The sequence below is a fragment of the Pantherophis guttatus genome, chromosome 5 (genome assembly GCF_059756535.1).
Source record: "Pantherophis guttatus breed Tessera chromosome 5, ASM5975653v1, whole genome shotgun sequence".
In the NCBI taxonomy this organism is placed as follows: domain Eukaryota; kingdom Metazoa; phylum Chordata; class Lepidosauria; order Squamata; family Colubridae; genus Pantherophis; species Pantherophis guttatus.
The window spans coordinates 95,515,142-95,528,677 of record NC_142067.1 but is presented as its reverse complement, the minus strand read 5'-3'; the positions used below and the strand labels follow the sequence as shown (position 1 = coordinate 95,528,677).

At 36.2% G+C, this 13,536-nt stretch overlaps 1 protein-coding gene across 1 annotated transcript in view; it reads right to left on the bottom strand.

Annotated features, from left to right (window-relative positions):
- NPAS2 (neuronal PAS domain protein 2) overlaps window positions 1-13,536 on the bottom strand; it is a 64,498-nt gene that overhangs the window by 4,513 nt on the left and 46,449 nt on the right. The window contains exons 11-17 of the mRNA XM_034431282.3: window positions 12,457-12,604; window positions 10,772-10,853; window positions 9,483-9,621; window positions 7,680-7,774; window positions 5,013-5,159; window positions 2,604-2,791; window positions 997-1,086 (exon numbers count right to left, since the gene is read on the bottom strand). Of these exons, the coding sequence (XP_034287173.1) occupies window positions 997-1,086; window positions 2,604-2,791; window positions 5,013-5,159; window positions 7,680-7,774; window positions 9,483-9,621; window positions 10,772-10,853; window positions 12,457-12,604 (889 nt within the window). The remainder of the gene's footprint in view (window positions 1-996; window positions 1,087-2,603; window positions 2,792-5,012; window positions 5,160-7,679; window positions 7,775-9,482; window positions 9,622-10,771; window positions 10,854-12,456; window positions 12,605-13,536) is intronic.

Below are 13,536 nucleotides of genomic sequence, written 5' to 3'. Positions count from 1 at the left end.
CTCCCCCATGCCCAGCTGAGCCGCGCGATCATCAGAGGCTGTTTTTTTTAATTTTTAAAAGCATTTTTTCTACAAAAAATTTTTTTTCGGCCGAAAAAATGCTTTTAAAAGTAAAAAAAAAGCCTCTGATGATCGCGCAGCTCAGCTGGGATCGTCAGAGGCTTTTCAAAGCATTTTTTTTCTACAACCCCTTCAGCCGAAGAGGTTGTAGGAAAAAAAATGCCTTTAAAAGCCTCTGGTGATCCCTGCTGACTTGCCTGATCGTCAGAGGCTTCTAAAAGCCTCTTACGGTTGTAGAAAAAATGCTTTTAAAAGTAAAAGTAAAAAAAAAAAAGTTGTCCATGCCCACCCAGTCACATTACCCCTACCCCACCAAGCCACGCCCACAGAACTGGTAGTAACAAATTTTAGATTTCACCCCTGCCATGAAGTGGACTATAACTGTAGAAACCAGGAGACTGTGAGTTTTGGTCCTCCCTTAGGCATGAAATCTTATGGACCAGTCACTCTTTCTCAATCCTAGGAAGAAGAGTGTAATGATAAACTACTTCCAGAAATGTTAACAAACAACTCTCTTATTATTCATGGAGGTTACAGTCCAGTGAGCAAGCACTGATAACAAAACCACTTTTATCAAGACAAGAAAAATACATTTTAAGCATAAGGAAAAACCTGTCAGCATTTTGCACAAGCATATAAAAACAAAATTCTAACTCCAAAATTGCAGACCCATTAAAATGCTTCCTTTGGATTCTGAGGTCTGCTGTCTTTTTAGCAACAGTGGACACGCATACACACAACCATGGATAACAAGGACCCCCTGTATGTTTAATGTATAGCAGGGACTGCATAAGGACTAAAACTGTTGTTCCGTAACTACTGTTTGCTTAATCTATGTAGCACCACTAAATTATATGTAGATTCATGATTTAATGGTGAATGCTGTTTCTCTCATACATTTTGAAACTTCCCCACCAACAGTTTCAGGAGACATACTTTTCGCTGTGTCCAGCTGCATCAACATCTGCTATCCTTGCATGACAGGATCCAGGCACCATTGGCTGAACAGGTTGACTAAGTAGCAGTCTAGACAACCAGAAATTAAAGAACATATTTAATGTCAGAACAAATAAATTGAACAGAGGAAGGAAAGAAGGAAGGAAGGAAGGAAGGAAGGAAGGAAGGAGGGAGGGAGGGAGGGATTTGCATATTAGAAGGTCAGAAGGTTAATATCTGAACATTATGCAGTCATGTGAAACAGCACTGTGAATCATTCTATTACAGAGAGTCAGTGGTGGGTTGCTACCGGTTCACCCCAGATTGGGCGAAATGGTAGCAGCGGTGGTGGGAGGCTCCACCCACCCACCCAGATGCTTCTGCGCATGTGCAGAAGCATCATGCGCACGCGCACAAGCAAACCGATAGCACACTAAATTGAAACCCACTACTGCAGAGAATCCTCGACTTACAACCATAATGGAGCCCAGAATTGTGGTGATTAAGTAGGTCACTACATGTCTGTGCCCGGTTTATGACCCTTTTTTGCAGCAGTCATTTTTCACAATGCACTTTTTTTTTTTGCCAAAAACTGAAAGTAAATGTCAAATACCAGCAAATAATGCCAAAAATCATGGTCACACAACTATGGGATACTGCAAACAGCCATAAATGCAAGCCAGTTGCCAAACGGCCAAAATGCGATCACATCATTGCAAGCAAGATGCAACTCTCAGAATTTCAAAAATGGGTTGGTTCTCTCTGTGTATGTATGTATATATATTTGTATACATATTGTTTTGCTGTTGTGCATTGGGAAGCATTGTTTTGTGCACTGTGAAGCAACTAAAATACAATTCACATTATATTTTAGGCAGATTTTTTTCTATTTCTATATCATACAGTTATTCTTTTTTTAAAAAATGCATCTCTATCTGTATCTGAATTATTTATTAGGGGACACTCTAAAATGAATTTAAAGGAATGTAAAATAATGTATTTTCCATATAAAAATTAGATGAATTGCTAATGTCAACTTATAAATCAAAAACAGAAAATATATTTCTGAGTTTCTTTGTATATATTAAATTTTCTGACATAACTTTGGTATATGTCACCAGAAAAACTATAACGTTTTCTTAAACATATGTTGGAAATGTAATCAAAAAGAAGGGACACTTTAAATGCTTGGTAGACATGTAAAAAGTCTAAAGTAAAAAGAAAATTTTGGACTCAATTACATATAATAATTCAGCAGATTTTTAAAATTCACATCTTTCGCATTTTTGTCTTTGCTCTTTTCTTCCTTTTTTCTTTTTTCATTCTAAATATTAGTTGTTCTTAGTTTTTATTGTTTTTATTTTAAAAACCATCTTCCTGATGAAAGAATATAACTTTCTACATATTTATGATTTTTACCTGTGGCATACCTTTTTAAAAATATATACCTTTGTAATAGCATTGCAGGGTAGGTTATGCATGTACGTCTATATGTCTGTTACAGTAATAATCTAAACCTCTCATTAATTTGTAACTATACTATTGCAAATAAAGATGGATATTAGTCTTAAAAAAAGAAAGCCACAAGCTTATTGCAATTCTTTTACCTTAGTTGTCGATCATGGCCCAAATCTGTAAGGCTGTGCTGAAGGCTGCTATCCTGTGAAATAGCAGGAGATGGTGCTATAGCCAAAGATGGTGACAGCACAGAAGTATTGCTTAAGGGTGATGTTAAATTGCCAGAAGAATGACAACTATCTTGAATCTCTTCCGAGGTTCTCACAGATTTCTTATCCTAGAACAGTTTAAAGTAATAATAAGGTGCAGTGGCTCTGCCAAAACCTTTTGAGGAATTAAGTGACATATTTTGATTTCTCCTTCATGCTGAGAAAAGCCTAGAAGCGTAGAGCTTATTCTGAGCTAACCTGCCTGTTTTTCTCTCTTGATTGCTGAATAAAGGAGATGGGTGGGGGGGAGTGAAATCTTCACATACCTGCAAAACTGTGGGAACTTCAGACTTTCAATTTCCATCCCAGAGTCATGTGCCACTGAGTCAAGGTCAGGTTTCATGATCACAGCAGAAGTCATGGTACCAAGTTTTGATAAATGCCTCAGGGTTGCTGTTCTTACATATACATTTTCTTAAATAAATAAATAGCAAACCTAATCTAGTATTTAGCAGCAGTTTTCTTATTATTATCAAATTAAGTACTAGAATTGCATGGGAAATTGCATTATTGGACATCTGAGGCTAGAACAAAGGATTTTCCCTTGAGAACATATGAAATCTCGTATTCTAAATCAAGTTCTGGTTTAAATTCAAATATATTGTTCTCTATTATGAATCCTTTTCTATTTATTCTAAAACAGATAAGATGAATAATTCATAATCAAGAAATTGCAAATCTCTAGTAAAGTGAAGCTCTAGATAGCCCTGGGATAAAGACCCTTTGTGCATAACTATGCATGCAAAAATCTTTAAGATCAAACATTAGACTATTATAGGAACCAATGTAACAGAATATTCAAGATGTGATAAAATATATAGGCTTTATTAGAAATTTATCAGTAAATGTTACTTCCCTGAAATTATAAATAATATATATAAACAATGTATGTATGTATGTATGTATGTATGTATGTATGTATGTATGTATGTATGTATATATATGTATGTCTTTTTCTTTTTCGTAGGCTTTTATGTGCATATTCTTTCTAGCCAGGTTTTACCTACGTAAACTAAGTTGTTCTACAGCCCTGAGATCTGAGATTTCACAGAACCAGGGCTGTAGAACAACTTAGTTTACGTAGATAAAACCTGGCTAGAAAGAATATGCATATATATGTATGTGTATATATATATATATATATGTTTTCTGAGGTTTTCGCGGGTGTTTGTATGTAGGTCTTTGGTTATTCGGGTTTTCTCCCGCGTAAAATTGGAGGTGTCTTGGCAACGTTTCGACGAAGTCTCATTCGTCATCTTCAGGCTGGTGTCTTCGGCTTCGTGCTTCCAGGAGTAATGTGTGTGATTGCAGCTGTTTCTTCCTTTTAACTGCCCGTGGGGGTGTGAACTGATTGAGTGGGAGCTTGGCTGTGTTCTGATTGGGTGGAGGTGTGTTTTGATTGGTTGGAATTTGGCTGTGCTCTGATTGGATGGGGGGTTGGCTGTGCTCTGATTGGATGGGTGTGTGTTCTGTTTAGGTGGGGGCTTGGTTGTGCTCGGGTTAGTCTGAGTAGCAGGGGGATTTGAGCTGGTGAGCTGCATTGCTGTTGTTTGGCTTCGTGTTTGTGGTCATGCCACATCTTCATGGTGGGTGTCAGTTTGCTTCATGTATGGATTGGAGGGGTTTTAAGTGGCTAAAGATGCAGCTGTGGTCTGGCTTCTGGTTTGTGGTCGTGCCTCATCGGTGTGGGCTTGTCTTTTGCGTGGATGTGTGGTGATGACATCCTGTGTGGTTTTCGTGAGTGTGGATCTGGTGCCATTCTTTATGTTAGGGACTCGTTTGTCAATAAGGGCGGGTTTCCAAATGGCTGGTAGGCGGGAGGTATCATCTCGTTTATTCATACTGTGTGGACGTTTTTCTATCTTGATGGCTTCTCTGATTATTCTGTTGTTAAAGTGTTCAGTTTTGGCGATAGTTCTGGTCTTTTTAAAGTCAATCGTTGCCAAGACACCTCCAATTTTACGCGGGAGAAAACCCGAATAACCAAAGACCTACATACATACATACATACATACATACATACATATATACATACATACATACATACATACATACATATATATATATATATATATATATATATACATACATATATACATATACATATACATATACATACACACACACGTGTGTGTATATGTGTGTATGTCTGTGTGTTTGTGTATGTGTCGATCCATCAAATAATCTCATGATAAGTATTGTATTCTGCATATTTTCAATTCAGTAATTGCAACTTGCTGGATAAAATAATTCGTTTAAATATTTCATACTTTGGGGTGTTCTGCTTACCTGTATATTAGAATCTTGTACCATGCAGAGCTGTTCTTGGATTTTCTGCAGCTCTTCTTGCTGCCACTGAATGTTGGCTTGCAGTACACGAGTCCGCTGCTCAAGTTGGTTCTTGATGGTTTGGAACATAGTTAACTGGGCAGGGAGCTTAAGCAAGAAATAAAATTTTCTGAGTCTCTTTTTACTAGGTTTGGTCAATATCGTGAAAACTGTGGATCTCAAACATGCATCCCCCTCTGGTCATTTTTTGGACACTTAAAGTACCTCTTGGAAAGGAATGGGCCAGCATGGGCCTGTGTTTATCAAGCTCAGCTGCATAGAGTGTTCTCCTTGTGCTCAAAAGACAGCTAGGCTCCAAACTCAGCCCTGCATTAGCATGTTGTTGGAGCCCAACTTGTCTCCATAGTCTTGCCTTGTTACAGCTGGGGTAGAGAATGATACCCCATCTGTTACATGGACAGGGCACAGCAGAGCAGGGCAGGGCATTTTAGCACTCCTGGATCAACATCAGGGTTTCAATCTTGAGTTGAATGGACATCAACTCCCAGAATTCCCCAGCCTGAAGTCCACCTAATTTAGAGCTGTCAAGATTAAGAAACACTGGTCTACATTGAGATTTCTGTTGCCAGCACCATTCAACTTCCTATTTCTGGCATGGAAAGTTGGGTCGGTTTTAGAATGGCTTTTTTTTTTTTTTAATGATAAATTGATGTTTGGTATGGCATGTTGCAGTGCTAATAATATTTTGTACCTTTGGCTGCTAGACACATTTATGTTAACATATATGGGCTTCCCTTGTACAGTGGTCCCCAACATACGACCACAATTGAACACAAAATTTCTGTTGCAAATAAGATGTTTGTTAAGTGAACTTTGCCTCATTTTATGACATTTCTTGCCACGGTTGTTAAGTGGATCACTGCAGTCGTTAGGTTAGTGACATAGTTGTTAAGTGAATCTGGCTTCCCCATTGACTTTGCTTGTCAGAAGGTCGCAAAAGGTCGCAAAAGATCACATGACCCTGGGACACTGCAACTGTCAAAAATCTGAACTGGTTGCCAAGCGTCCGAATTTCAATCACGTGACCAAGGGGAATGTGCTGCAACGGTCAAAAAGTATGAAAAACAGTCATAAGTCACTTTTGTCAGTGCTGTTGTAACTTTGAATGGTCACTAACGAACTGTTGTAAGTCGAGGACTACCTGTATTAGAGCCGTCAAGCTGCCCCTCATTATAGCACTTATAGTGATTTCAGTTTGAGACTGCTGGGGTAACTGTCCTAGATAACTCATATGCACAGTACAGATAGATAGCTTTGTGCAGCAAACATTCATATTTATAACAGTGATGAAAAAGTAGCTTTGCAATGAATCCTTGCATTTACAACCACTGCAGGTCTGTAAAACAAAGGAAAGCTTAAAGATCATAACCACAGTCGCAATTTCACTTGATGACCATTTCACTTAAGACTGAATCTCTGGTTGCAATTGTGGTCACCAAATAAGGATTACCTGTATTGGGGAAGCAATATATTTGAATTCATAATTGACCAATTAACCTTTCTCTTTTATAATAAAATGCAGACATTTTCAATATACCTTGGCTTCTTAAGAGATTTTCCCCAGAAATTCAGGCAGTGCTCAACTTACAACCATTTGTTTAGTTACAGGATCCAATCTGGGTCTTCACCAGGACCAGAGGCTTTGTCTTCCGAACTTTCAGACTCATGCAGGAGCCCATCTTCAGGAAACTTCTTGGAAGCTCGGGAGACAAAACCTCTGGTCCTAGTGAAGACTCAGATTGGATCCTGCAACATTATCCTGGGACACATATATTTGCCTTCATTCATTCGTTTAGGGACCGTTTGACATTACCCTGGCACTGAAAAAAATGATTTACAACTGGTCCTCACACAACAACTGCAGCATCCCTATGGTGATGTGATCAAAATTCAGGGGCTTGGCAACTAGGATGTATTTACAACAGTTGTGGTGTCCCAGGGTCATGTGATTGACATTTGTGATTTTCCCAGCCAGTTTCTGACAAGCAAAATCAATGGGGGAAGCTGGATTCACTTAACAACCACATGATTGACTTAACTGCAGCAATTCACTTAGCAACCATGGCAAAAAGGTTGTAAAATGGGGTGCGACTCACTTAACCACCATGCTTAGCAATGGAAGGTCTGGGCCTCGATTGCAGTCAAAAATAATATAATAAATATAATAAAATTATAAAATGTAATACAATTTGGACTTCATTGAACATTAAGAATTAAAAAGAGCCCAAGTACTTTTATCATTGTTACTGCTTTTATACATTTTTCTAATTGTTCACTTTGTGTTCATGAGTTCCATTACATAGTGTTAGCAGCAGAGATATTGATGTCCAGATTTTTCTATCCATTTAGCACTGGGAAAACCAATGGAAAATAAAACTCCTAGATGTAGCAAAATGAGTTGGTTTAAAGAGTAGGGCACACTCAGAGAATTACTTCTTGCCAGTGTGAATAAAACTGTAATCATAATCTTGCAAATTCAATTAAAAATAAAAATTTCACATAAATTTTATGCTTCCTCGTTTGGAGCAGATCTGTCTTCCTATGTAAACTCTAAAAATATATCCTAAAATGTCAACAGAAATATATACATTTATTATTAAGTCTTACTTGAGCTGTAGCAGGTAGGTTACATCTCTGTTTTGGTAAGTTCTGCTGTGATATTTGCAATGCGGAAGACTCCGGGATAGGCTTTGTTATTGTGGCTGTATGATATATTTATAGTAAAATCATTATTAAATGACAATATTTCACGCTTTTACATACATCTACATCCCTTACATAGCCAGCTATACAGCAAATAGACCACATTGCTCAAGCAATCTGATTGAATCATGCCTAACTTCATTCCCCCTCCTTGGTCCTGCCTGTATTTTTTTTAAAAAAATATCTTGTGTAGCAAAATGCATTACGGAAGTTATCACAGGATAATCCATGCCATTTGCTTTTAAAAATATATTTATGGTTTTATGCTGAACTGAGAATAAGGATGTACTTCTTATTGTTCACTGCTGGGTGAGAAGACATACAGTCACAACAGAACTGAAAGTGTGCAGTTAGAATGAAGTATTCTAAGCTACAGTAACTCTGCTCACATCCATCAATTCAATCCTGACCAGTTCAAATTGACTCACCTTCCATCTTTATGAGGTCAGTGAAACGAGAACCCAGATTGTTAGGGGCAATATGCTGACATTTTTAAATCACCGAGAGAGTGCTGTAAAGCACCATGAAGCAGTATTACTATAATTCATTCATTAATAAATAATAAATAAATCATCAATTCATTCAATTTCTATAACTGTGCAATTTAACCAAGTGATTCTGGATTACTTAACATGGCCATTATTATTTATTTATTTATAAATTTATTTATTTATTAGATTTATTTGCCATCCATCTCACCTCAAGGCCTGAATTTAATAGACAGGGCCACTTTTGAAACCTTTGTCTCTAAAAAGCAGCTTCTGTATACCTATTACTTTAATGGTCCGGCAACTTGCATGGCCTTTTAAAAATAACAGATATTTTAAAATAGTACTTCTTTAAGGCCTGTTGGATAAGTAGCTTAAGGTTACTTTGTAAATCTCTAAGAACTAGCTTGAAGCCTTATTCATTCTTTTGCTTTATTTATTTACAGCTTTGGGTTCATTTATCTGCAAAGTTCTAAATAAATGTGAAAGCAAGGGTGGATTTTTGAATTTTCACCAATTGTTACAGAAGATAGGAGTTAGAAAGAAAGACAGTTGTGATAATATCACAGGCAGGGACTGAGTGTTTATTATCATATTTTTAGTTACAATAGAATAAAGTATCTTCTTGTGTGTTTGGGGTCTTTTCATTTAACTTTCTTTTGGAGGGCGTTTGGGGTAAGATAAATTTAAAAAAACTGTAGTCCAAACTTTTGTAACATTGTTCAACTTAAAATATTTAAACCAAACGTTTCACATGGTATGACTATTCATTTTTCTACCACTATACTATCATAGCTTTACAATGCAAATATGTTACCATTTATTGAAGCAACATTCTGAAGGATACTGTTCATCCAAATATTTCAATCTGTATTGTTGACTCGGTTCAAACCTCACCTCAACCCAACTTACTAGATGGCTTTATGGAAGCAATGTAGCTAAATATAGGCGATAGACAGGCAATCTAATCATAAGGGCCAAGTGATTATTACCAGGAGTAGATTTGATGTGACACTATGATGGTTAGTGGTAGTCAATGTTATATAAAATAATAACTTTAAAAATCCTCATGATCCCCATTATATTATATTAGTTCAATCTTTCAATTTTCTTTTATACAAATTATATTATAATCTTTATAATTTATCCTATACTGGGTCAAATAATACATTTCAGTTCTTCACTCCAAATTAGTATTTTGAGAAAAACCATAACTTACATGCCATTTCAGGCAAGGATGAAGGCAAAGATTTGTGTAAACCATGAGAAGACACAGAAAATATCTGGCTGTTGAGTGTCGCTGTGTCTAATTGAAGTGATTTAAAATGCTGTTGAGGATTCAAATCTGAAACATTGTCCTTGAAAATAAAGCAAAAATATTTATATTATATTTTGCTAAGTACAAATGTAGACAGAAAAACCTTGAAAGAATGTACAAGGGAAGAAAGTATTAGCCACACACACTTTTGAATACAACATTTCTGTAGTCTTTGAGAAGTGCATATGGAGCTCCAGATGTCCCGTGAACACAAACAAGAGTGACCCCAGAATTTATCCTCCCTTTGCATTGTAAATATTATATTGCAACATGCTTCTTCAAAATAAAAAGATGTATACACTATGGGTATGTACCAAAATACACATAAGTCACTGCAAGATACAGTAGTCAAGCCCCGGATTGGTTGGCAAACCCAGGATGAAAGAACCACATGAATTTCAGAAAAGCATTTTTTGCACTTTTCAGGAATAAAAATATAATTTTGAAAACTGTAAATTCCTAGGCAGAGCGATTAAGGCAGGGTCACTGTGCTTTAAAGCATTTCCTGCCCAAAGCTTAGAGTAGAGTTAGAGTTAAGATCTTCTCACACCCACTAACCACCTTCTCCACTTCCTTCCCACTGTCTTCCACAACAGTACCCCACCTGTATATTAACTAAATTATGTAGCACTCTAGCTGCAGTCAAAATGTAACTTCATTCATTGCTCTGATTTTTCTCTAGAGAATGTAATACAAGAAAGGGAAGTTGTTCCTGCGGATTTAATTCCACTAGTCATTGTCAAGTATAGGCAGCAGCACTCATCTCCATTTGGAGGTCATGAGCTAGTGCTGTCAGAAGACTTTTCCCCAGTCATGTAGCCAGCATGATGTTGCGGAGCACTGTTTCCTCTCCACCAAAGCAGTACCTATTTATCTACTCGCATTTGCATGCTTTCTAACTGCTAGGTAGGCAGGAGCTAGGCAAAAACAGGTGCTCACCCCATCATGCAAGCGCTTTCCAGCCAACAAGCCTAGCATCTTAATCGCTGATTCATCCCACCACCCAATATAATACAATATAATTCAAAAACTATCTAAAATTTGAGAGTTAAAATCAAAAACATTTGGGCCAAAACATTGGAGAAAAATTTTGTCTGCATGTGTGTGTACATAAATTCACATTAATCCAGTCCAAATACTTTATAACTGCTGATGAAAAAAAATAGAAAAATGTAGGCATTCTATTATACCTTTAATACCGAAGAGATGATATCTGTAGATGCATCTTCTAAAATCAGATTTTGCTGCCTTTCCACTCGAACATCTGCATAACTGATTGAACATTATAATTTTCCGTGGAGAATTATATCCATTCTATCATTTTCAAGCTCTAATGCACGTAATTAATTATTTATTACATGAAACGTGAATGTATTATGTAATTAAAACATGAAGTTTATCTAATTCAAACATGTATAATGGATTACATTTTATATCTACAATAAGGTTATCCATATATGCAAAATAAAAAGAAAATATTGTTTCTAATCATAGCATATACCTTCATAGGACTAGGCTTCAGACAAAGAACATATAACTAATAGATAAAATTTGATGATAAGGGTTGCTTTCTGCCGTCATTGGTCATATTTCTACAGCAGGCTGTTCCAAAATGTATTATATAAACTACCAAGCTGCTCTACTTTCCAAACAGTGTACAGTAAGATTTAACTTTGAGATTTTGATTGTGACGTTAACATGTCACTATGCTCAGTTCATAATAAACATTAGAATTCCTATTTTTACCCCCTATTTTGAGCCAACCCAGGTGTTATTTTGAGTGTCACACCACACTCAATGCAATCAACAAGATTATCTTCATCTAGCTATTTTACCAGGACACTGAAAAGACACAATTTGTTACATTCCTAATAATCATTTCTCTGCCTATTCTCAGAACTTTAAAAGGTTCTGATAAAATACTTTAAAATTTCATAGATTTAAGAAGTAGTCACTATACCACTTTTAACTTTTTCATTTCTACCACTACCATAGAGCAGCCAAATATCTTATTAAAGTTATTTATGATTTATTTTACAATTATTAAATAAAGTAACAGAAAATATTATAATGAATAATTTATTAAAATTAATTATTAAGTTTATTTGTAATTCCTGAAGACTCAAAGTATTCACTGCAGATTTCCATAGTAGGAGTGTCAAACTGGCAGCCCACAGGCCGGATGTGTCATGCAAAGGCCACACCCACCCCAGCTCCGCGAAGGGTGAAAATGTCACAATATGTCATGTGATGGCAACATGACGTGGCAAGTTTAACATCCATGATTTAGAGAGAGAGAAACAGCCATTATTATATATTGAGTGGCTCTTAAGCTAGATCTTCACACTCTTCTGGTACAACAAGGACTCTCCTGATAGCACGTTACCGTATTTTTCAGAGTATAAGATGCACCAGAGTATAAGACGCACCTTAGTTTTTGGATTAAGGACAATAAGAAAAAAGCAGATTGGCGGGTGAATTGGCCTCCCGGAATACCCCCAATCAGCTGTTCCCAGAGGTGAATTTTAGCAACAGGTTTATTGTTGTGAGCTCTGTGCCTTGCTTTTTTTTTCTGCCTCTGAAAGCCTCGGAAACAGAGCTTCAGAAAAAAAGCCTCTGAAACTTCTTTCAGAAGCTTTTTTTCTGAAGCTCTGTTTCGGAGGCTTTTTTTCTGAAGCTCTGTTTAGAGCTCTGTTTGGAGGCTTTTTTTCTGAAGCTTCATTTCTGAGGCTTTTTTCAGCCTCTGAAACCTCCGTTTGAGAGGCTGGGCTGGGCTACATTCAGAGTATAAGATGCACCCAGATTTTCACCCTCTTTTTTGAGGGAAAAAGGTGCATCTTATACTCCAAAAAATACAGTAATTGATTTTCCATACCTCAATACTGTATGAGTGCACACAATGAATTCCGGTTTTGAGTTCCATTGGTGGTAGGTGATATAGTAATGCGTTTGTAGCCAAATCCATTGCTGTCCTTTGGTCAGAAATCGATAGCAGCAAGATTTCCCTTTGCCAAATTGCATCACTATTGGTGGATAGAAAGAAAATTGCAAAAATATTTCAAATATGTCAGTTAAAATTTATTCTGGGAGATTTATGAATTTCCCAGCACTCTCAAATTTCCCTAAGGATACAAGAATTCTCTTGCTAAAAATGAAATAATGCATAATATCTAAAAATTTAAAGTACATAAATTCATTTGATTACATGAAATTAATAACCATGTGCCATGGAAAATATATGGATTATCAAGTTGATAGGAACATTTTAAGTATGATGTGCTTATGGATTTCTATTCCAGCATATTCCCCTATTGAATAAAAATCCTATATAACTTATACTATAATTTAATTGCATTATTAATGTGAAAAATGTACGAACTAGCTGAGTTTTATTGCTATATTATAATTTATATTATATATTTGTTATTATTGTGTTATTATTTTATATTTCCTTTTGCTTTGCGAATGTAAGCAAAATTTGATAATGTGGCAGCAGTAAAAGGAAAACTGCTTGCATGCTGATGTCTGTGATTTATTAAATGAGAAGGAATTGGGCCTTTAGTTTCTTTCTAACAGAGGAGAATGAAACACAAATCTAACCTGTCAAACTGAAAGTTTTAAACTGAATTTTGCATGGATAGATAGACCAATTGGCTTAAGCCTGATTTGCAGATTTAGGATTAATATTACAAGGAATGGACCATGTTCACTTTTACAAATTAGCTTTTCCACATTTGAGGTTTTGCTAATTAGTAATTGCCGAGTACTTTATCTGTACTATTTTATGCCTATCACTTCTGAGATTTAATAAAATGAATGAAGAATAAAGTGTAGCCAAAATTAACTCACATTGTTTTGTTTGTTTGTTTTATTGGATTTATATACCGCCCTACACCGACTCAAGGCGGTGAACAGCCACAGAATAAAACACATAAATACAAAAATTTAAAATAGA